General features: G+C 35.4%; 1 protein-coding gene across 7 annotated transcripts in view; it reads left to right on the forward strand.

Annotated features, from left to right (window-relative positions):
* The window catches only part of USP45 (ubiquitin specific peptidase 45), a 63,334-nt gene extending 46,023 nt beyond the window's left edge, over nt 1-17,311 (forward strand). For 3 of the 7 annotated variants that reach the window (XM_037059721.1, XM_037059724.1, XM_037059722.1), the window contains 7 exons: nt 494-585; nt 1,904-1,960; nt 4,231-4,915; nt 6,848-6,945; nt 9,628-9,714; nt 13,092-13,245; nt 13,885-17,311. In XM_037059721.1, coding sequence (XP_036915616.1) covers nt 494-585; nt 1,904-1,960; nt 4,231-4,915; nt 6,848-6,945; nt 9,628-9,714; nt 13,092-13,245; nt 13,885-14,015 — 1,304 coding nt within the window. In that variant the 3' untranslated portion in view covers nt 14,016-17,311. Of the gene's footprint in view, nt 1-493; nt 586-1,903; nt 1,961-2,285; nt 2,430-4,230; nt 4,916-6,847; nt 6,946-9,627; nt 9,721-13,091; nt 13,246-13,884 lie in introns of those variants that run through there. The other 4 variants (XM_037059726.1, XM_037059723.1, XM_037059725.1 and 1 more) reach the window with 4 other exon arrangements.
* The last annotated feature ends 7,806 nt before the right edge of the window (nt 17,312-25,117 follow it).

Below are 25,117 nucleotides of genomic sequence, written 5' to 3' on the forward strand. Positions count from 1 at the left end.
CAAAGGAACAGAAAATTTTGACATTTAAGCAGTTATGAATATAAGTGAGTTATTCATTGCCATGTTACTTCGCTACACCATGCTGTGTCTACTTGTCTCTACTATCCTGTCATTTCCATAGTTATTGTCCTGGAATCTGTAGCCCTAAAGGCACACCTCCTTTCCCATCCCTCCACCTCTGGGTTAGGCACAGAGGCTCTAAAGGATTTAATGGGAGCAGTGGAGACATAGTATGAGTCACGGTTATTGCTCTACTTATTTTACCTTTTAAGAGCAGTTTGTTATTTCTTGAAGACTACTGTAGTTGATAGTCACATTTTCTCTGATGGAATTCTAAAGGAGAAAGACATAATATCACATGGTAAAGTACATTATTAAATGTGGTACTGGACATCTGCCTTGGATTTCTTTTGAGTCAACAGAAAAAGCCATGTTACATTGTAAGGTTGATGGTTGACATGTGTTTTTGTATTAAAAAGTATCATTTTTACAGCATATGGAAGAGAAGGTGTGAAAATGAACCTCATAGATCGGATCTTTATTGGTGAATTAACTAGCACAGTCATGTGTGAAGAATGTGCAAATGTAGGTACTTGGAAGTTCACTTCAACATGAACTAGTTTATAGTGATGCTGGTTTATTTCTTTCACATATACTTATTAGCAGTCATTTATTTTTATTTGTGACAGATGACTACATAATAGTAGTGAAAATCTTCTTGAAATATATCCTTTACTCCTAGAAAGTAAACATAATTCATAATTTTAAAATAGTATTATTTTATTTTTCTTCCTGAGAAACCCCTGAAGTTCTCTTAGCTTATTTGAATGTGCTTGAATGTGTTCACTATTTATTTGGATTGAAATAAAAGAAGGGTCTCTTATGAGAATAACTATGTTTTGTAACTACAGGGTGGGGCAAGATAGGTTTGTAATTGGTCATATGAAATAATACAATCATTAATGATACAAGAACAGACTCTTTTGAGTGCTCACAACTGTAAACCTACCTTTGCCGCATCCTATGTGCATTGCCCTGAAATTAATTCCAACAGAAATAATTCAGTGTAGCAACATAACCTAGGATGATCTAACTTGTTGATTTTTTTTAAGTTGATTTGACTCGTATTTGAATTTAGTGTTAATTTGATGTGGTGGAATGCCATCTGTCCTTTAACAACAGTTTAAGGATGTATAAACTTTTACAGGCTTTCTACCACTCAGTAAGGAATATTTCTGAAAGCATAAGACGTAGAGTATGATGGGTTTACACTGTTGTCAGATTTTATTATGAAAAGAGAGCCTTTGTGCACATCTCTCCCGACCCAGGTTACGGAGTGCCTTTCCGCCTTCTCTAGCCTCATACACTCAGGACTGTGTATTGCATTTCCTTCTAGCCTGTCCTGTGGGAGCACAGACTGTCAATGAGATATTTCATAAATCTCCAGTATATTCCACATAAACATTGATTTCTCTCTCTCAAGCTAGAGAGCATCTTTTAAAACAGAATTATCCTACAAAACATAGTCAAACTTTCTGCCTTTTTTCATGGCTTTTTCATAGTTTATTTATGTTATGGCACTAATTTCACCACAAATATGTTTCTGTCTTCATTTAATCATTATTATTAAACATAGTTCATTTTAAAGTTACTTTAAATATTACTGACATTGTGATTTGATAACATTGTAAAATTCAACAGGGTTGCATTTATTGAAGTTTTGGGATACCTTGTTTTGATTATGTATGTGCTGCTATACACCATTAAATGGCTATAGGTTCCAGGAAGGTTTTTAACTTAAAATTTTAAGTGGCCTGGGAAGTCTGATTTGTTTAAGCCCTTACAAAACTACATTGTCTATGTTAGAATTCTACCTGAAGTGCTCAATATGTTTTTTTTTAAGGTCTCCACGGTGAAAGATCCTTTTATTGATATTTCACTTCCTATAATAGAAGAAAGGGTAAGGAGAAAAAAACTTTATAAGACTTTTGTGAAGGGCATTTATTTATTCATATATTTAGACATTTGTTGGGTATACTATCAGATATCTGAGTCATTGATTATATACATTAGTACAGTTTGTACAATATAATATTGGGGTTTGTATATGTATGCATCAAGTATGATAAAGTTATTATTCCCAAGGAATTTAAATCCTTATGCTTTATACCTTGAGAATTAATGTTAGTAAAATTGTATTTAAAATGAGAAATTTTAAAAAGTAGGTTATATACAAAATTTATTTCCTAAAGAAGTTTTGTGTTATGTACGTGGCATTCATATAGGTTTCAAAACCTGTATTTTTGGCAAGAATGAGTAAATATAGAAGTTTACAGAAGACAGATAATGTTCAGTACACTGGTGTTATTACTATAGAAAATATTCATCAGTGCAGCACTACCAGGAAGCATTCTTCATCTAAAGATAATGTAAGATTATATGTATTTGTGAGATATGTATAAGATTGTATGTATTTGTATATGTATATAATATGTATTATATGTATATGTATTTTGCTTTTTGAAACTTTTTAGTATGAAAACTTTCAGAACTATACAGAAGTAGAGAAAACAGTACAATAAACTCCCATACACCTGCTTCTCAGCTTCATAGTTATCAGCTCTCGGCTAAATCCATCATGTTTTAACCTACATCTCACATTCTTCCCCTCCACACCCAAGATTATTTTGGAATAAATCCCAAGTACATCATAGACATTGATGTGTATCTCTAAAATATGCTCTTTAATTTTTTTAAATAATCCTCACCCGTGGACACATTTTACTTATTTTTTTTTAGAGAGAAAAGAAGGGGGTGGGGAGAAAGAGAGAAACATGAATGTGAGAGAGATACATCTATCCGTTGCCTCTTGTACGCACCCAGCTGGGGATCAAACCCACAGCCTTTTGGTGTATAGGATGACACTCCAACTAACTGAGCCACCTGGCCAGGGTAGAAAGATAAATACTCATTTAAAATACATAACCACAGTACCATTATCATACCTAAAAATATTAACTTTGTAATTGTGCCAATATTCAGTCATTATTTAAATTTCTACAGTTGTCTCATAAATACTTTGTTTTTGTTTTTGCTTTTTAAAGTGTATTTGAATTTGCCCTGGCTGGTGTAGCTCTGTGGATTGAGTGCGGGCCTGAGAACCACACGATCGCAGTTCAATTCCCAGTCAGGGCACATGCCTGGGTTGCAGGCCAGTTCCCAGCAGGGGACTCACGAGAGGCAACCAAGCATTGATATTTCTCTCCCTCTCTCCTTCCCTTCCCCTCTAGAGATAAATGAATAAAATCTTTAAAAAATTAAGTGTATTTTAATTTATTATCTAAAAAAGAGCTATAGAATGTAATTGATTGCCATGCCTCTTAAATATCTTTTAGTCGCCCCCCCTCCTTGCTTTTTTCCTTTGCAATTTATTTGTTAAAAAAATCAGGTCTTTTTTTTCCAAATCAGCTTCTCACATTCTCACTTCAATAGTAATTCATTTTGCTATTGCATTCACATGTTAACAGGTGCCTATTTGTCTCCTTTGTTTTGTCCCTAAGGCAGTCAGATATAAAGGCCCAAATGGGCTTAGGTTTGATGATTTAATTTTTGACAAGAACACTTTTAAGTGGTGGTATATACTTCTATCGAGGAGGAGGTGCACACCACATTTGATGTCTCTCTCTGTGATGTTACCAGCCATTGATGTCTATTATATGTGCTCATTATTATTATTCACTAGGAGCACACCTGGTTGTTGAATTATCCCGTATGAATTTAAAGAAATAAATCTGAATTTCACTTTATGAAAAAACTATTTTACATAGTATTATTTTACCTACTATTGTTTGTACTTACTTGGCAAATTGATATATTGTCAGATCTAATTTACTAGGTAGAAGGCTTTTTAAGTGGCAAGACGAGAGAGATTATGCAAAGATTTGCACTTGAAACACCTCCCTCACAGTGCTGTTCCACAAAAGTTCTGTTCTCTCTGCAGATGGGTAACAACTGTTGTTGGTTTCTTGTGTAAAGGCTTATTTTTAAGTTAGAACTATTTGTTATATATCTTCTACTGGATGTAGTTTATGTAGATTTAGGAAGTGGATTTTAGAAGTACTAAAAATAGTATGTATTTAATAATTGTGGGACATTTAAGTAAGACTTACTGGCATTTATTTTCAGTAAGGCCACAAGATTCTTTTCTCTAAAAACACTGTCAACTTACAGCATCAACTAATTCATGGCAGAAAACGTACAAGGAAGTTGCCATCCGGAGAAGATAAAGCTGTTGTCGTATACCGGAAGAAGGGAAACTCTGAAGTGAATGGGGATTCTTCAGTGCTTGTGAGCATCATGAACACTGGGTCACCTCTGACTGAAAACCCTACCGAGGGCAGTGCAAAAGAAGCCAGTCATTCTGAAAGTAGTGTTGATGCTGACAGTGAGGCTTCAGAATCTGAAAGTGCATCCAGGAAGACCCTGTTGCCAAGATCCAGTAGTGGCTGCTGTGGGCATCACCGTCCACAGCAAACAAATGGGCATCACCGTCCCTCGGCCAGCGAGACACCCCCCAAGGAGACCGACAGTGGTGATGAGGGAGTGGCTGATGCTATTTCGGAACTTCGTTTAAGCAGCACTGTAACTGGAGATAGAGATTCTGATGAGGAGAATCAGCCACTAAATCTTGCAAATAATTTATATTTTTCAGAGGGGAGGCATATGATGTCTCCCAGTCCTGAAAATGCTTTTCAGACCCTTTCTCAGAGCTATGTAACTACTTCTAAAGAATGTTCAGTTCAGTCTTGTCTCTACCAGTTTACATCTATGGAATTATTAATGGGGAATAACAAGCTTCTTTGTGAGAACTGTACTGAAAAGAAACAGAAGTGCCAAAGGGAAACCAGTTCTACAGGTAAATATTGAGCTTTTTTTTTGATATTCATGGATTATCTGATAGTGACTAGTTGTTATTAGATCCCAAAGAGAGGAAGCTAAGGATTTTGTCTCTAAACTTGAGCTGCTTGGAGGCGGGGATTGTCTTCTTTGTATACCTGCTTGTAATTCAACACTGAAGACACTGACTGGGCAAGATAAATGGTCAATAGAATGTTGTTGAAATTAATTGGAAAACAGGAAGTATCCTGTGTTATTTGTATCTCTGCCCTGAACATGCAAATCCACATAATTTTATCTCAGGGGACCGGCTATCTCAGATCGTCTCAGAAGAAATTCTAAAACTTAAAATTTTATCATTAGTGAGATTAATGATAATATTAATGTGCTTCACAAATCTCATCAATCTAGTATTAAGTCATAATAAGATATACATTTGAAGGTTTTACATAATTGTATATTATCAAGCTAGCAACATAATAACTATGTATCATTGACTAGAAAAAAATGGAAAAAAGGGAATTTGTCAAGTAAGAAATTTTCAGTGCACCTCTAGCCTTGATTAAATGAGGAGAATACTCAGATTCCTAGTGACTAGTTTTTCAAAATACAGATTTTATTATCATTCAGGGATGGTGAGGCCAACAGATCAGGATACAGCTGCCACTGAAGACTGTGTTACTTATAGTTCCCAGAAAGAGGGGCACATGGGGAGGCACCAGGGTTGATCAGGAGCAGAGGCAACCAGAGGGGAAACTAGGACAAGAGCCTTTATTGTGGTTTCCCAGGGAAGGAATGGATGAGGCAGGGTGAGCAGGTTTCAGACTGACTAGTTTTGAATAATTTCAATGGGCTCTGGGCTATAGGAGCTGTCCTGTAGTTGTCTGGTACTTGAATAACATGTGAGGAGAGCAGGTGGATAGTGGCCTAGAGTTTAAGACCTCAGTAAAGAAGGTAGTTGGGGTATGGGTTTTGGATTAGTTGGTTTGCCTATGAAAGGCACACTTAAGTTGTCAAAGCATCAGAACAAAGACACATGCTTAATAAAGTAGTGATTAAGGAAATGTCTAAATTGGAAAAGAAATAACAATTTATATTAATCCAAGTTAAATATGTAGTTGGTCACATTCAAATTCTATCATGTCCTTTCTAACAACCTCATCCTGAAATCCTCCATGGTTTCCATGATATAAGCTCTCCCTTCACTGCAATAAATACTGAGCCACTTTCATCAACTACAGGTGTATTTCTGGTGGTCTTTGGCTGGAGGACATTGTCCTAACTCACTACTAGTCCATCTCCTTTCCAGCTTCCAAAATTGTGTTGTGAGTGTCACTGCACCAATCCTTTGTGTGTGTGTGTGCAACCCAGGCAGGTGCCCTGATTGGGAATCAAACCAGTGGTCCTTTGGTTCACAGGCCCACTCCCAATCCACTGAGCTACACCAGCAAGGGCCACTTTCTTTATTTCCTTTTTAAAAAAATCTAGTTTACTGAATTTGCACATAATAGAATTTGTATGTAGTATATAATTTGTATTCCATAAAATTCATGTGTACAGCTTAATAAGTTTTGATAACATATACAGTCCTGTAACTATCATCAAGATATAGAACATTTCCATTGACCTAAAATGTTTCCTTATGCCCCTTTGCAGATACTTCCCTCTCCCATTGCCTAGTTCCTGCATTTACTAATCTCATTCTCTTCCTTACAGTTTTGCCTTCTCCAGCCTATCATGTAAATGGAATCATATAATACATAGCCTTTTTTTGTTGCCACTTAGCATAATGTCTTCAGATGCACTCATACTGTTACATATGTCAATAGTTCATTCTAATTTCTTCTTTAATATTATAAAAATGTGACATGGTGCTTCTATATAAATGTTGACTATATTATATGGTAGATAAAATGTAATCTTACAAATAAATTCATTATATTTTATGCAGAAAAGAAAGCAGAGGGGATTTATACTAATGCCAGAAAGCAGTTGCTCATATCTGCTGTTCCAGTTATCCTAATACTCCATCTTAAAAGATTCCATCAGGTAAAAGTCCCTTTAGTAACACTATTGTAATTGTCATCAGATGTTTTGTAGAGCCCTAAGTCTTATAAAATACTTTCAAAGATTTAGGCACTAATTTATTGAATGTAGAAACTTGTCATATAGAATTTACTACTTTTCAGCCATAACAGTTTAAAAGACTTTTCTAATTAAAATTGTTTCATTCACAATGTTTGAAGATTTGAGTGGTAGGAACCCAAGTGGTGGGTGTTTGTTAGTGTGTGTTTGTTAATGTGTGTCAATGGAAAATAAGAATTCTTAAGGACTCTTAACAAAAATAAAAGAATGCTTAGAAGTAGAAGAATAGCAAAGTGCATGTAACTTTCTGAGCTCTCATGATGGGGGAGGGCGGGGCGGTGCCTGTGAGGGGTGGGCATGGTCGAGGAGGGCTGGGTGGAAAAAGGACTGTAAGGCAGGCTCCTTCCCTGTAGGACTCTGCAGTGGGAGGGATTGAAATATTTTTAACATATTTTTCTTGAATTTTTTATGTTTTTAATTCAATGCATTATCTCACCTTTTTTATTTTGCATTTGATAAAATGATTTTAACATTTCTCTGGAAGAATGAATAAGTGGAAATGTTAACACATTTTTGCAAAAGTTAGAAGAAAAATTTTTAGAGTGCCTGTGTTAAAATAAAACTCTAATCAGTAAAACAGTGTGGTCAGAATTGTTAAGTAAAACATGAAGTATAATTTAAAGCTCTTTTGTTATGATAATTAAGTCATCTGAAGTCAGTTGGGAAGGGGGCTGTATTATTCAGTAAAGGACTTAGGGAAGAAAAATAACAGTTGGAGGAAATGAAAGTTTATAGTTACCCTCTGTACTATACACCAAACTATCTTCAGATAAACTGTTTTAGTTGTATGAGACAAATTACCAAAAGATATACAAAGGCAACTAATCAATATTTTTTTCTCATGTCAATGTTTCTCTCCCTCTCCCTGTTAACCCATTCTCTCTAAAATCAATAAGCATGTCTTTGGATGCAGATAAAAATAATAAAACTAAATAAAATATATACTTAAAATTATTTTTAAAGGAAAAGATAAAGAGATTTGTCATGTATTAAAGCCCTTTACAAAGTCTCTCCTATTATGGGGTAGTTTCTGAACCACAAAATAATATCTGGGGAAAGGACACATTAGCCTACAAGGTTTGCAGACAGTGCTGGTGTTGGATGCTTATAGAGATTACCTGAAGAGAACAAACAGTGAAAGCAAATTGAATACAGACTACATAATTACTCCTAAGGTATGACCTCATAATTTCATGTCAGATACTATGTTAAGCTCTCTAAACATCATTTGAAGAAACAAATAAGTGGGTATATTTTGGTCAAAAATGAGCTTTTCTTCCTTTAAAGAAAGGTAAGCAAGGCAACATATTCATAGTAAAACTGTGTCCTTCAAGTAAGTCGTGAAAGCCTTGCATGAAAGGTTACATCTGTTAGTTTTTGTCTACTCAAATAATTCAGATTAAGGATCTTCTGGTTCCAGTAGAGTTTCTATATGTAGGTTTCCTACTCAATACCTTTGGTAGTCTATCAACTAGTTTTTAACTATTATTAAATAATGCAAAGTGTACATTTTTCGAGTTCTGCCCTTGGAAATTAACAATAGAGAAAGAAGTAGAGCTTACTTAGGAATATGAAGGTTGGTTTTTTAAAAAAGATTTTATTCACTTACTTTTGGAGTGAGGGGAAAGGAGAGGGGAAGAAGGAAAGAGAGAAACATTGATGTGCAGGAGAAACATCAATCATTTGCCTCTTGCATGCCCCAGACCACTAGGGACCTGACCCACCACCCTGGCATGTGTCCTGACCAGGAATCGAACCAGTGACCTTTTAGTTTGCGGGACAACACTCAACCCACTGAGCCACACCAGTCAAGGCAGGGTTCATTTTGATTTATTTTTCCGACTATGAGATGCACTCCTCCCCCCTCAATTTGGGAGGAAAATGCAGTGGCAACCCTGCTCCTGCCTCCTGTGACCTGGCTCCACTGCCGCCCCCCCCCCCCAGTAAGCCAGGTAAGCTACATTCGGACTATAGGACGTACCCCCTTTCCTCCCAGATTTGGGGGGAGTGCGTCTTATATCGAAAAATACAGTATATAATATATAACATTTACTTTTATTGATAAAATGATTTGAGTATTCAAATTCTGGTTTTTTGTTTTAATAAATGAATACTACTGAATTTTAGAACTGAGAAACATCTAATCTAATCCTTGTATACCCATTTTCTGCCTTGATCTAGATGAGGTAGTATGTAGTCATTGAGGGTTAGCCAGCCATTAAGTGAGGCCTAGGCCACCAGGCCCTGACTCCAGTTCAGTATCTTTTTATGACGGCGTATGTATCAGCACCTTAGCTTTTACTGCCTTGAATTTACTTTTCCCTAAGTGTTGAAAGCCATAGTGAAAGTCATTATTTTCATATAGTTTGTGGTAAAAATGTACATGTAAATAAATGATATTTGCTGTAACAGTTTATGGAACTTAATTAAAAATTTAGTCATATATCAGTTTTGGACTGTTCATTAATCATGTTTTTATATCTATGAAAAAACCTAACTTCTAGGATTCCTCTTTTAGTTTTAATTAACAAACAATAATTGAGATTGAGTTTGTTGGATTAAAAAAAATTTTTTGGTCTTTCTTAGGCTGGATTGGGTCTTCGCAAGGTAAACAGACATGTAGATTTTCCACTTGTGCTTGATTTAGCACCATTCTGTTCTGCTACTTGTAAGGTATAGTATATTATTAAAATACTTAATTGACTTGCAAATAATATGCTTATGGTACCCAGTGATTGTTTGTTATGCCATGCTTTTCTTTTTTAAAAAAATAAGCTCCTCTGAAAGGAAATTTTATAGTTGGTGAAGGTAAATCACCAAAATGTGGAGCATTTAATGCACTGAGTATGACTTGTCTTTTGGGAGATAGATAAGGGAAAGTCCAAAAAGGTGCATAAAGCATGAGACCTAGAAGTCGTGAAGATTAAAGCCGCCTGTACATGCTCCCAGAAGCAGACCACTGCTGGGCAAAGTAAGCAGATTTTGTGTCCTCTCCTGGTCCTTGTGGTTGATATGCTTACATGGCAGTAGTTTTAGCATTTGTGAAGTTATTTATCTTTTGCAGATCAGTCAACTAATACATTGTTTTTTATGCCATTTCAGGTACACTATTGAGAATAGTGTACTTGTCAGATGAGTATGGTACATTAAAATTACTAAAACATTAAAAATTAGATATAGAAAACAGACTGGTTTATAACTGTTTGTATTTACATGTCAGAACTGTGCTGGTGAAATAGATGACTTTGACTTCCTTGAGGGAACCAAACAGTTCTAGGTAACACCTTGTCCTGTTCGTGATTGCTGGTTAGCAGTCCAGGTGTTGTGGCATGTAGGAGACTGCTTACTGAATTTAATATTTTTAATACAGTGATCAATCAAAAGAAAAATATCTTAAGTGCAATGTTTTGGTGAATCTAGTTCATGTGTGGAACACCAGCACAGTCAATTATTAACATTAAGGTTCATAGAATTTGATAGTGTGGTAAATAAAATGAAATTTAACAAGCTCTATATTAAATTTATGAAAACATTGTTTTAAAGTACATATTTTAGAGAATTTCCAACATACACAAAAGTATACAGAACCGTACAATGAACCTCCAGCAACCACCACCTGGCCCTAAACCCTCAGATACATGGCCAGTCCTGCCCCATCCACATGCTCATACCTACTCCTCCTATATTATTACTATGACTATTACTATCACTATCACTGTTTTAATCCTCACACGAGGATGTGTTTATTGACTTTAGAGAAAGGAAGGGAGAAACGTGGATGTGAGAGAGAAATATCAATCAGTTGCCTTCCTGTACAAGCCCCCACTGGGGATCGAATGTGCAACCTAGGTATGTTTCCTGACCAGGAATCAAACCTGTAACCTTTTGGTGTACAAGGATGACGCTCCAACCAACTGAGCCACCCTGCCAGGACTGAAGCATCATTTTGTTCATAATATTTCACTATGTATTTCTAAAAGATAAGAATCACTTCTCATATTTTTACATAACCACAATACTACTATCACACTAAAGCAAATAGACAATTTAAATATCACATCATTTAGTGCATGTATTTCTAATTATATCATAAATGAATTAATATCCAAGGAAGAACTACACATTGTGATTGGATAATATCTTTAGTCTCTTTTAATATACAGTTACCCTCTCCCTTTTCTCTTCTCTTCAATTCCCTCCTTGCAAATTATTTGTTGGAGAAACTGGGCCATCTTTATAGTAGTTTCCCTTGATTTAGATTTTTATGATTATTCCTCTGTCCTTTTTATTTACTATAAATAGATAGCTGGATGGTTGCATCTGGAAAGGCTTGAACAGATTTAGGTTTGATTTTCCTATTTTATTTTTTTTCCTGGCAAGGCCATTTCATAGGGAATGTTTAATCAGGGGGCACAGAATTCCACTTATCTTTTTATAATAGCAACCAATGATGCAATGTTATATTTATGAGTTCATTAAGAACTACAGGATAGTGATATTCTAATTCTGTCATTCCTTCTTCATTTATTAGCTAGAAAACTTCTATATAGATACACTTAAAAAAAGAGAGAGAGATACTCTTTTCATCTGTCTAGTTATCTTATGGTATAGTTGTTATCGAAGAGAGGATGGCTTTGGCTGGTGTAGCTCAGTGGATTGAGTGCTGGCCTGTCAACCAAAAGGGCACCAGTTCAGTTCCCAGTCTGGGCACATTCCCTGTGTTGTGTTCGATTCCCTGGGTTGTGGGCCAGGTCCGCAGTTGGGGACATGCAAGAGGAAACCTATCAATGTATTTCTTACACGTTGATATTTCTCTCCTCTCTAAAAAATCAATCAATCAATCAATAAATAAATAAAATCAAAAGAAAGAAAAAAAAGAGAGGGTAAATGCTTAATTCTTTCCCTACCCTCCTTTTAAATCAGTTTGCAGAATAATGAATTGGTTCACTAGCATCCTTGAACTGTGACTAATTAATTTATGATTATGAATTCATGGATTTAAATACATTAGATATGCTTCAATTTACTATGCTCTTCTTTTTATTCATGCACTGGCATATGTCTAATGGATCTATATTGTTGGCTACTGAAAATCACTTAAGGTGGCTTCTGGGTTTTTTGACCTGACTGACGTCTCTGAATGATTATGCCACCAATTGGACATATTCTTCAGTTGCTTAATTTTTTTAATTTTGATTTTTTAGGGACTGTTTTTTAAATTTAAATTATTCAAATTTTGTTTAATAGTTGTATAAAATAGTTCCAAAGTTCCAAAGTCAAATGTATCAAATGTACAAAGCAAGTTTAATTTAAACAAGTGTAGCTTTTCTCCAGGTCCGCTCCACCTGTTTCTTCCCTCCTTTTATAGATAAATATTTTATAGATAAATATAGATAAAAATTCATGGTTTATTCTTCTACTAGTTTTTTAAAAAATAGAAGGTAGGTATGTGTATATGAATTTCTCCTCTTAAATAATCATAGCTTGCAATATGTATCCTTTCTTTCTACCTTTTTCTTACGGTTATATCCTGAAGATTATTTCAAAGCAGTATCTAGAGATAGCCTGCAGTCCATTTTTCAAGCAGTGTGATACTCAGTTGTATGGATGCACCATAGTTTATTCAACTAGTCTTCAATTTATGGACATTTGAGCCTATTCTAATTTTCGATAGTACAAACAATTGTGCAATTAGTAGCGTGATGCATATATTTTTTCATTTTGCTAATATGCCTATGAGATAGAATCCTAGAAATGGTGTTGATAAGTCTAAGAGTAATATATATGTAATTTAGCTTTATAACATTAAATATTCCAGGATAGGGAATGCACCCCTTTTGCAGTTTGTACCCCTTTGCATTCCCACCTCTGGTGTGTGTGAATGCCTTTTTCCCACAGCCCATCAACAGAGGGTGTTGTCAAGCATTTGCATTTTGCCAGGCTAATATGTATGGAAATTTTTTAATATGTTATTATGTTAAGTAGCATGTACATTTGACTTAATTTTCCCTACAATAATATCTCACTATATGTTACTTTTTTATCTAAAGAATGTACATATGGGAGAGGAAGTTCTCTATGGTCTGTATGGCATAGTGGAACACAGTGGCTCAATGAGAGGAGGTCACTACACTGCGTATGTGAAAGTGAGAACACCCTCCAGGAAATTATGGGAATGTATCACTGGAAAGAAAAGTGTACCTGGTATGTTATCCTAAGTTTATTTTATTCTTAAAAAACAAGTGAATTTATTCTTCCTTTTATAGAAGAGGTAAGCTATTTCATGAATAACTCAAGTGCATTCACTTTGTTTATGTTAAGTGAATAATATGTTTAAGAGTACTAGATAATCTTAAACAATCTTAAGTGTAAAACTGTAGCTTGGTAGGTGATGTAGCCTAGTAGGTGATGTGAAGTGACACAGTTTTTCAGGGTGTTGAGTCATCATGTGTAGTAGCGCCAGTGGCATTTTATTTAACAAAAGTTTTTGAAGACATATCAGGACCTCAGAATAGAGTTGAAATTGAAAGTTTGCTGACTTTGCTTATAGATCTGCCAACTAACTTTGTTTTTTTTTGTTCTGTTTTGGTGAAAATGATTTTCCTCAAATAATACTATTCACAAGACTATCTAATATTTCAGTAGACTTTTAAAGTAAAATGATAGTAATGTCAATGCTTTGAAGGAGTTAGTTCTTTTTAGAAGAAACAGGAAGAAACACTTATGTGATAAGATCCAGCATTAGATAAATATAGTTTGTGGTGAATATGTTGTTGCTTATAATGTAGAGTAAGAACATACTTATTTTAACATGATGCTTTTGTTTTGTTTTGTTTTTTTCAGGTTTGAAAGAACCAGATAGTGAATTGGCAGGGCAGTGGGTCCATGTCAGTGACACTTACGTTCAGGTGGTTCCAGAATCAAGAGCACTTAGTGCACAAGCGTACCTTCTTTTTTATGAAAGAATGTTTTAATTATTTGTTAATTATTGAGGGTAATGATGATTTAGATCACTTTTATTTAAATGCTGCAATGATAACCATAATATGCAACGTGCCTTTGTAGTCTCTTATCTTCTGTAGGAACGGCATGTCCCTCAAATGCTCCTGAACATTTTTACCTTTTTGGTGAATCCTCTTAAAGTAAATTAAATTTAGTCAATGCTTCCAAGTATATATTTTTAAAATAAATGTAAACACATGTTTAAAAGATTGTTTGTCCCAGAACAAAAGTAGAATTTACAGTAGTAGAGGAAATGCCTTTATGATGTGGATCATTATTATTATAAGCATTCAGAAATGATGTTGGCTAAATCAGATCCTTCCTTAAACAGTGTTTCCCAAATGTGAGTCACATACCATGTTTCTGATATATATGTATCCACCATGCCATTATTTACTTAAAAGTTTTGACCTTATTTTTTAGCTTTACTTTTTTTAACTGGCGCCCTACTTTGAGCATACTCCACATTTTATGTGCTAGTTGTATTTTTTATAATAAACCTTAAAGTAATATGTAACTATTAAAGAAAAGTTGTTCATTCATGTATCAGTTCACTTAAAATCATCTCAGGACTACCTGGTGGTATATGTATGCTGTTGTGTGGGGAACATTGTTATCACGTGTCCTTGCACAACTGGCGTGGTGACTTTGTCTTATTTTGTATGATTCAGTCATATAAAAAGGTATCAATATAACTTCAGTCATATGGATTTACAAATAATATATTGATTAGCTTATTGCTTTGAAGTTTTGAGACATAGAAAAATACATATAACCTATTCATGGTAGAGTTGAGGATAATTTGCAAATAATTAGCCAAGGTCAAACTATAATTATAGATAATTCTAACATGCAGAATTGATAAATAGAAGTTGTTAATCCATATGAAACCATAGGATAACTTTAAATATAAATTACCAAATTAAATTTGACAATGATAGATTATATTCTTCTTATATTTAACAAGGAAGTCTAAAACATTTTTAGTGTTATAAATCAGTAAATATTAATCACAGTTTTAGGGTTTTGCATCCCCTTTGTATTCAGCAAGTATCATTAATAAATTTAAGTGAGTTTAGCTTTTATTTTAATGGGATATGAAGTTGGCATTTGTGATCTTCTTTTTAAATAAATAATAGCAAAGGTATGATGGTTTTCCCTCTAGAATGCAAATTGTTAAGCTGTTAAAGCTTGGCAGAAAAACATTACTATTAGTTGGGCTTAAATTTTTAAAGTAATCGCTACCTTGGTATCACTTTACTGAATCAAAGCATCCTAATCATTAGTACTAATGAAGATACTATGTACGAGCAGGTACTGGGTTAAGTGCTTAGTTCTAGTTAACTCTTTTCTTGGGAAAGAAGAATATGAATAGAGGCTGGAGATAATTGCAGAAGTATTTAACAAAGACTCTAGTTATACATAACATTATCAAGGTTACTACTGCTTTTTTGATATATGGATGAATGGAATTGTGATTATTGTTAAAGATGGTAATATACAAAATGAACAACTGAAAAATGTCACGGCACAAATTCTATTTTTAAGCTGTTGCAATTTCAATAGTAGTAATTTTCTTGATTTTTAACAGTGAAATGATGGAGAAATATTTTAGATTAATCTGCAAACTCAGGTTGTTTGTCCTATAAAAGGTAGTTTAAATAGTGTTTAAATAGTGTTTAAGGTAGTTTATCTCTGTTTAATTGTAATTCATTAACATTGAAGATTTCAGTAGTGATTTTCAGAGTAGTGATTTTTTTTGAGCCATCTTGGTAATGACAATTACCATTCACTACCCCAAATGTAAATATTGTCACCTCATTTTTCCCCTAGAAAGGACACTATTAAGAGGCATGCATTTTTCATTGGATGGTCACCTCCTTTTATCATTGATAGTAGAAAGAGAAAGAGAGGGAAGCAGGGAAGGAGAGAAAAAGAAATGAAGGGAAACAAGAGCATTCTCTTCTGTTGCCTTTTGGCTTATCCCCTACACACCTAAAGTCAGAGATGGTAAGTGATAGGTAAGGGCCAGAATCAAGGAAAGCGCCTAGTTCCTCATTTTACTGACTGGATGCCAGGAAATGCATCAGTGCCGTGCTCCTCAAATAGGAGATATTTAAAGCTTTATTCTGAGTACCAGTCAAACTGCTTTTTCATTAAGTGAGTGATACATTGTAGCTTCAGAACATTGCATCCATACTGAAGCACTGCAGTAGTTTTTATGCTGTAACTTTACATTTATTCATTATGTATATCTGCTGTTGGACAGGCACTATGCTGACATTATTTTAACATGTTCTAAAATGAAGAGGCTTAGGTAAGTGTTCAGACATTATCCCATAAGTACCATACAAATAAAAATACTTTCATTTTTCATCTCCATAATGTTAAATGAGATAATTCTAAAATATTTTTTTATGACTAGGATTTATGAATGGTTTTCCAGGTTTGTTGATAATGGAATAAATTTTACTTTGAAACCTAAGAATTTTCTAATGATAGCTTTGTAAATGGAGGAAGTATGTTAAGTTACACATGGATCTGCATTTAACTTTTTTTTTTATTTTGAATATTTCCGAAGCACATTTTCAGGGGTACAAAATTGTGGAGCTACCATAATAACTGTAGTTTCCAGATGACCTCAGGAACAGTACAAATAAGTGAGAGTGTTTACAGGTCCTCAAAAGACTGACCATGGTGTTTGGCCAAATGGTTTCAAACGTAAGCAGAGCAGTTTCACTAGTTTTATTTCAAAACTGGTTTAGAAGGTATGTCTGATCCCAGTTTCCCCTAGTTTTTCCATATTTAAAATGATAAAATTTTGATTATGTGCCAATTATGTAAATATTTTTGACATAACCAAATATATGTTTATATTTACAATTTTGTCATTTAATGTTTTTAAACTTGATGTCAAGATCACATTTTTGGGTGGCCAAGGAGAGTGTTAGTTTGGTGTTGGTTCTCAGAGCAGTTATTTGATACCTGTTTTCTTATTTTAAATGTGCCAACAGAGCTATTTTGCAATATAATATTTAATAGCTCTTTGCTTGCATGTGATTTTACTCAGTGATTTTATACAGTAGCTCAATAAGATTCTTTGAAGATTAAGCTGTGAAAAATATCACCTTCATCTAATTTTTGTAGTATACAATAACATCCTGCCTAGTTGTCCTAGATTTATATTCATAATTTATCTGCATGTTACATGATAAATAAGCTTAAACCAAATATGTTATGTGCAATAAAATTGAGCATTTATATATTATATAATGCATAAAAAGACTATTTTTAGATATTGAAAATGTTTTGGTTAATGTAAAATTCATTGATTCAAATCTGTTTAAAGGATAATTATATTTTTGATTTTGAGTGACATTGGATAATACATCATTCCTACTGTTTTATCTTTACTTTTTTTGGCAGTGGTTTTAGAAAATAGCTAATTAACTTATTGAGCATTGTTTTGATATTCCTGTATAAACATGCATAATAAATATTAAATCCTTATTTACTTTGTTTTAAGATTGGTCCTGGAGTTTTTTTAGTGTGCATTATTGACAAGAATATTTTATCTATCAACACTGTATTTGCTTACTTAGCTATATTCAAAATACTCTTTATATTTTAGAAATACCTTGTTTTAGAATTAAATATCTTGTAACAGGCCACTTTTACTCATATTTCAGTATGTATCATCAGTAAGTCTTCATCCTTTCATATGTTTCTCAAAATGTCAGAATAATTCATTAGGTAATATTTTGTCTGTTTATTTATATTTAACCTTTTTGGGGTCATGTAGCTATTTGAGATTATGATGAAAGTTATAGCCTATCTTCAATTTGTTCAATAATTAATAAGTACTTATTGCATGCCTGCTCTGTGGCAAGGATTGGGGATACAGCATTGAACACAGGAAACAGAACTCTCTCCAAGAAATAAGGAAATAAGCAATCTAAGAAGTGAAAAGCAAGGAGCCCTGGCTGGGTGTTTCAGTTGGTTGGAGCTTTGTCCCATAAACGAAAAGGTTGTGGGTTTGATTCCTGGTCAGGGCACATGGCTAGGTTGCAGATTCAGTCTGCAGTTGGGATATGTACCAGAGGCAACTGATCAATGTTTCTCTCCCTCTCTCTCTCTCCCCTCCCTCCTCCTCTCTCTAAAAATTAATTTTAAAAGATTTTTTAAAAAAGAGTAAGGAAAAGGTAATCAAATGCAAATGATGTGGAGGAAAGTCAAGCAACATTACCCACAGAGCCATATGGGACATGAGGTCCTACTAGTCCCAAAGGGAAGCTATCAGTTTTGGGGGAAGAGAAGGGTTTTAACTTTCCGGCCCTCTCCTGCTAATGGCAGTACAGAAGATGGGAATGAAAATTCTCAGAAGAACATATGCACCAGATTTTTGTATGTAATTTCAGAAGTTCACGAATCCCCTGAAGACCATTTTCATATAATTTTAAAGTTGCACTCAAGCAGAAATATCCAAAATGTTTGCATTCCCATTTGTATATAGATAAACCTGGCTATGACACAGGAGCAAATAACTCCACATCCCAGTGATTTAACACAACAAAAATTTACTTCTTTCTTACCCAGAGTCCACTGTGAGTCTTGGCTATCTGTACAGGCAACTAAATGTTTTCCAACTGATGACTCTGTAATCCAGGCTGATTACTAGGCCTCCCTACTATGGCAGGCAAAATGAGCCTTAAAATGTCTTTCACCAGCAATTAAATTCTTCATATTAGCCTGGATGGCGTAGCTCAGTAGGTTGAGCGCCAGCCTGCGAACCAAAGGATCGTGGTTCAATTCCCAGTCTGGACATACGCTTGGGTTGCAGGCCAGTTCCCAGCAGGGGACGCATGAGAGGCAACCATACATTGATATTTCTCTCCCTCTCTTCTTCCCTTCCCCTCTAAAGATGAATAAATAAAGAAATAAAATCTTTAAAAATAAATACATAAATAATTCATATTAGATGTATCATTCACAACCTATTGATCATAAGTGGTCACATGTCCCTGCCTAATTGCAAGTAGGGATGGGTAGGATGGGTAGGAAAGAGCATGTCTCCCATGGGTTCAGAAAAAAAGTGAATGGGGTGTGTGAATGCACCAGAAGTCTCTCACAAATCCACCCTCTCGTCACTAAATACTCACCACCCTGGCCAGGTAGGTCAGTTGGTTGGAGTGTTGACCTGATATGGCAAAAGTCACAGGTGTGATCATTGGTCAGGGCACATACAAAGAAGCAGCCAATGAATGCACAAATAAGTAAAACAAAAGAAATCAATGTATCTCAAATCAATAAGTTAAAAACATTTTTTTAAACCACACATTAAAAAAATGCTTGCTCTTCTTTCTACAGATGGAATACAGTGACTCCTTTTTGAAGCATATAGCCCCAAAGTCCCACCCAGGCAGTTTTATTGCCCAAGACCAGGCTCTGTAAGAGTGCTAGGTCAGGTCTGGACGTTGCTCCCAGTGGTCTGGAGACCCAGGAACCAAACGGGTATTTCCTTACTGTACAGTGGTGGAATGGTAAAACCATAACCATGATAAATATTCAGAAAGGAAAGAAGAACAGAAATATTGTCAGGTCTCTTACCCTGGGCACCGGGGAATATTTGTGGTTAGACCNAACCCTCCTTATAAAATGATGTTTTTTTTTTTGTTGTCCTTGGGTTAATGTGAAGGGCATTTGAGGAACATGGAACCTTGGGGTTTGTAACATGTTTTTTTTTTTTTTTTTTTTGTGTTTCCTAGACAATTGGGGGCTGGTGTTGTTTTGCTTTTAAAGCTCAGAACAATCACTAGTGCTTTTAGCCAAGGTTTGTAGTTTCTTTTTCAGTATAACTCTTAAAGTAGGCCTATTACCTGCTTCCAGTCAGCTTTACATGCCAGTACCCATACCATTTTATTAAGACAAGTAGTTCTTGGGTTGCCTGTATTTCTCTGATTTCCTACCTCCATACCTCTCCTGATTTTTTGGCAAGTATATTCGGTCTATAAGTTGTGGTGGGAAAGCGATCCATTAGTCACATTTTCACTTTCAGGCATTATTTTTCCCAAGTGAAGAGAAAAATCAAGGTTCCACACCCTTAATTTATTGAAAAATTTTGCAAAATAAATATGAAGTCCATATTCTTAGTTAAGATCTTCACTGCAAGGCTGAGTTTTAATGATCCTTTGTCACTTAAAGTCTTTTTCAAGTTTATCTCCTACTTGGAGTTGAAAATACAACCATGTGTGGCTCAAAATTTCTGGTTATCTCTGTTTCTGCATTTTAGGGTTACAAATTAGCCATTCCTTTCTGAGCTCCATTCTTATAACCTTGCCAAATGCATCCAATAGCACCACATGCACACTGTCTAATTTTTCAATCTTTTTCCTTGTTCAAACCTCACTGGGTACACTTTCTGCTTCCCAGGTTATTGTAGGTTAGAATTATATCGAATGTTTTACCACTGTATAATGTGAAGTGACATGTCTCTAGCCTCTTAACATTAGGTTTCTGTGCATACTAACAAACCTCTAAGCTAATGCCACAATGTATTTTTGCTTCTTTGAGCAGCACACAACTCCCATGACAATATCTGCATTTGTCAGGATAGGCTAGACTTAATGCTGTGTTAACAAATGGCTTCAGAGTCTTAGCCATTCATTCTGCAATCATGCAGCCTTTGGCTGATTTGGGACTCTTTCTTGCCTCTGTTTCCCACGAGGTAACTCAGTGATCCAGGCTCATAGGGGATATACCAAACTTAGCTGCATTATATGAGTCATGTAGCCTTTTTGGTTGATGTGACAGTGCATCCGGTCCAGAAATGACAGTCATCACTTAACCCACAGCTTATTGGCCAGAACTAATTGACAAAGTCCTCCCTAACTTTAAGGAGGCTTAGAAGGATGCTGTCTTCTGTGTGCTACATCTGTGGAGCCTCAGATATTGGTGAACACTAATAATGCCTACAACATCATACATATGAACTAAGTACAGAAACAGTACAACATTTTGAATAACAAAAGATTTTAGGTAAGAATATGCCAGTCAGTGAACAGAGTAGGTTGACCTTACTTTCTTCAATCTGGCCTAAATGGCCATTTCCTGTATGATGTATAAAGCCCAGCTTGGTTCATTGTTAAATAACTGAAGTAATTATTATTTTATATCCTTTTCACACTTCCTTATGCCAGATACTACTTTTTAGGAGATGCTTAAGTAACAATAGTCCTTAAGAATTAAAAGAGTTGTAATTTGTAATAATTTGCTTGTAGCATATTAGGTTTAAATACTTTTTGTCCTATTATATTTTTATTGTGGTAAAAAGTATATATAATAAAATGTACCATTTTAACTGTTTTACGTGTACAATTCAATGACGTTAAGTACACTCATAATGTACAAGTATCACCATTCATTTCTAGAACCCTCTCCAGAGTTAGAAGTTTCTTCTAAATCTGATCCAGGAGAATCTGGTCTTTAAGCGCTTTATCAAGAATGACTGAATTGTATGTAAACTGCACCTATATCCTCACATGTACATTTACCTTCTTTTTTAAAAAATATTTTATTTTAAAGATTTTATTTATTTATTTTAGAGGGGCAGGGAGGAAGAGAGGGAGAGAAACATCAATATGTGGTTATACCCATTCAATAGTAACTCCCCAATTCCCTTTTCCTTCAACCCCCAGCAACAGTTATGCTACTTTCTCTATGAATTTGCCTATCCTAGGTACCTCATGCAAGTGAAATCAAACAGTGTGTCCTTTTGTGTGTGTCTTGTTTCACTTAGCACAATCTTTTCAAGGTTCATCCATGTCTTAGCATGTATTACAATTTTACTTCTTTTTTAGCTGATTGATACCCTATGGCATATATATAGCACTGCTTTAAATATTTTTTTATTTTTAAGTTTTAAGATGGATGCAGTGTGCAACTTAATAACATCATAAAGGTTTACCTTTTGAGAAGCAGGAATTCCTAATTCTGAATCTTCAAAATCTCATTTATTTTTTTCCCTTTTTACCTTGAGTGTAACTTGTTTCCTTAATAATGCAAAGCACTAACTTGAACATATCCTCTCCTTGAATTTTCTACTGCAAGGATTCTGAAAACTGGGGAAGTTAAACTGAATTTACAAAATCTGCTGATTGTCAGTCATAAGAGGGTTGAGGGAATCACGGGGCCAAAATGTAGACCACTGTACTTGAACAATAATGGGGGGGGGTTGGAGAGAGAGAGAGAGAGAGACAGAGAGAGAGAGAGAGAGAGAAGGAGGCAGAGACTGGCAAGGTGAGGTTGTTGAGCACTCTCTGGTCAAGACGGACAGAGCCAGACGGCAGCAGGTCATACACATGGCAGCTGCTCCAATAATTGAAGACAAAAACATTCTGAGAAAGTTTACTATTGAAATATATGTGCTTGATGTCTCCTTCAGATCATCACATTATGGGGGAAATCCTAGGAGATAGTGGTGAGGGAAAGGGAAATGGAGCTTTAAAATTCATTACCTGGTCTGGAAAACAGTAATTGCTGAGTGTCTCATGAAACTGACACAAAGAACAAAATTTAGCATTGGGTTTGCAAAATTATTGACCCATATTGGGGTCGTTCAAAATATTAATTCAATCATTCAACAAATAAAAATATTGTTGCAATTTTTATTTATGCAATATGCTGGCCAGTTGAAAAGCAGAGGTGAAAAAAATTTATCAGGAAGTTGTTTCAACTTTACTAGAGAAAGAAGCAAACAACTGTGGGATGATTGTAGGAAGCAGGAGCATATGAAAGCTTCACTAGGGCAATCAGGTTTTACAGAGAAAGAACATTTCTCTGATTAGGGTATTTCTCAGTGAAATAAACTTGAAAACCAGAGCTACGCAGAAATCTTGGAAAATGAAGAAAATCAGAGCAAAATTAGAGATCAATAAAGTGATTTTTAAAAAGCATATTATGCTGTGTGTAGTTGTGTGTGTGTGAGAGAGAAGTGGAAATTAGGGGTAAGGATCAAAGGAATGGAATTTCTCTTCAGTAGTATTTTCATGAGCTCACAGCATTGTGTTGCCAGGTATAATTAGTGAACTCTTCTACCAAGAGGAAGTTTTATTTGGAGGGCCACTTGGATTTGGTCAACAGATCTTCAGCTGTTGAGAAGTTTCTTCTAAATCTGATCCTGGAGTATCTGGGCTTTAAGTACTTTATTAAGAAAGACTGAATTTTGTACAAACCACACCTATATTCTCACACCTACATTTACCTTCTTTTTTAAAAAATTATTTTATTTTAAAGATTTTATTTATTTATTTTAGAGGGGCAGGGAGGAAGAGAGGGAGAGAAACATCAATGTGTGGTTGTCTCTTGCACACACCCTACTGAGGATCTGGCTGCAACCCAGGTGTGTACTCTAGACAGGGAATCACAGCAGCAACCCTGTGGCTTGCAGGCCAGCACTCAATCCACTCAGCCACACTAGCCAGGGCTATATTTACATTCTACTGGGTTGGCTAAAAAGTTCATTTGGTTTTTGGGTAAGATGGCTGTAGTAGCACTTAGTTGTCTTTAACTTCATTGGAAAAATTTTGTTACATTGTTTTCTGACAGCTTTCATATCAGCCAGCATTTAAAAAAAACTTACCAAAATTGATGAATTTTTGTGTAGCCATTTTAATATTGAAGATGGAAGAAAACAGGTGACATATTGACATATTATGTTTTACTATTTCTAGAACAGCAAAAAAACCTGAAACGCAAAAAATATATATTTGTGCGGTGTATGGAGAAGGCGCTGTGACTGACCGAATGTGTCAAAAGTGGTTTGGGAAGTTTCATTCTGGAGATTCTCACTGGATGATGCTCCATGGTCCAGTAGACCAGTTGAAGTTGATAGTGATCAAATCGAGACATTGAGAACAATCGTTTTTCCACGCAGGAGATAGCTGACATAGTAAAAATATCCACATAAAATTATTGGTGAAAATGGAAAATGTGTTTTTTATTTTACAGAAAACACTACATGAGCTTTTTGGCCAACCCAATATAACTATATAACTCTATTTGTACTCTTACTATATTATTTCTACTGTGATTTGCTATTCCTTTTGCACAATTCCCACTGAAACAATTTAGATACCTGGTGCACTTTCTTCAGTCACACAAAAGTTTCGTGTTACTCCCTAGCAAGAAACTTTGTAACTGGTTGATCGTAGTCTGTTAATCGATACTTTTTATACTTGAACATTGTTTCATATGAAAACACCATGAAATCAAGTATTCCATTCTAAGAACTGCATGGTATAAGTGAAGAATCGCATTGCCTAAGTCCTTTCAGGAGGCCATCTTGTAGTTGAGATGGAAACTGGACTTTACGATCACTTTTCCTTTAAAAGGCAAAGGGGAAAGAATGAAATATCGGGACTTGCTAGGTGAGGTTTAGCTGAGCAAGTGTCCCCGGAAGGGGGCGCGAGGTTTTGAGGTTAACAAAGAGTGACAGCTGCGGGGTCACGTAAGGTCCCCGCCAGCGATACCATTTAGACTGGTCACTTCGCTAATGTCCGGTCTCTCTGAGGCGGGGCCCTTGGCTGCACTCTCTGAAACCGAAGACCAGAGCACTTCAGAAATTCGCACCAGACCGTGGCCAGCCTGAAATGCTGTTCCAGGCGCATCAAGCAACCTGCCAGTTGTTCAGTTTGACCCCTTTGGTCCCTCCGTAGTCTGAAATTAGCTCCACAAACTCAGCCCCCTTTGCCGAAGTTAGTGTTCCTAGTGAAGAACCTATCCTCCTTTTGGAGGGGGATCGCATTGTTCAAGTAAAAAAATTCAGGGGCTCTGTATAGAACACTTAAGTTATTGACTTTCTGCTCAATTAAAGATAAAAATCGGTCGGGTATGGCACTGGCTACATTAAGATTAATCTGCAGGAATGTTCAGACTTGCACGGCGTGTACTACAGATTCCAGGTTGTATTGCCCGTAACAAAAATGGCGCGGAAACAAGTAAACTGGGTACCATTATGAGTTCAAACATCAGGATGCCGGGACCATATACCTTCAAATGACCAGCGGATGTTATTGTT

Source organism: Sturnira hondurensis, unplaced genomic scaffold, assembly GCF_014824575.4.
Source record: "Sturnira hondurensis isolate 20B ecotype Veracruz unplaced genomic scaffold, ASM1482457v3 Scaffold0011291, whole genome shotgun sequence".
Taxonomy (NCBI): Eukaryota; Metazoa; Chordata; class Mammalia; order Chiroptera; family Phyllostomidae; genus Sturnira; species Sturnira hondurensis.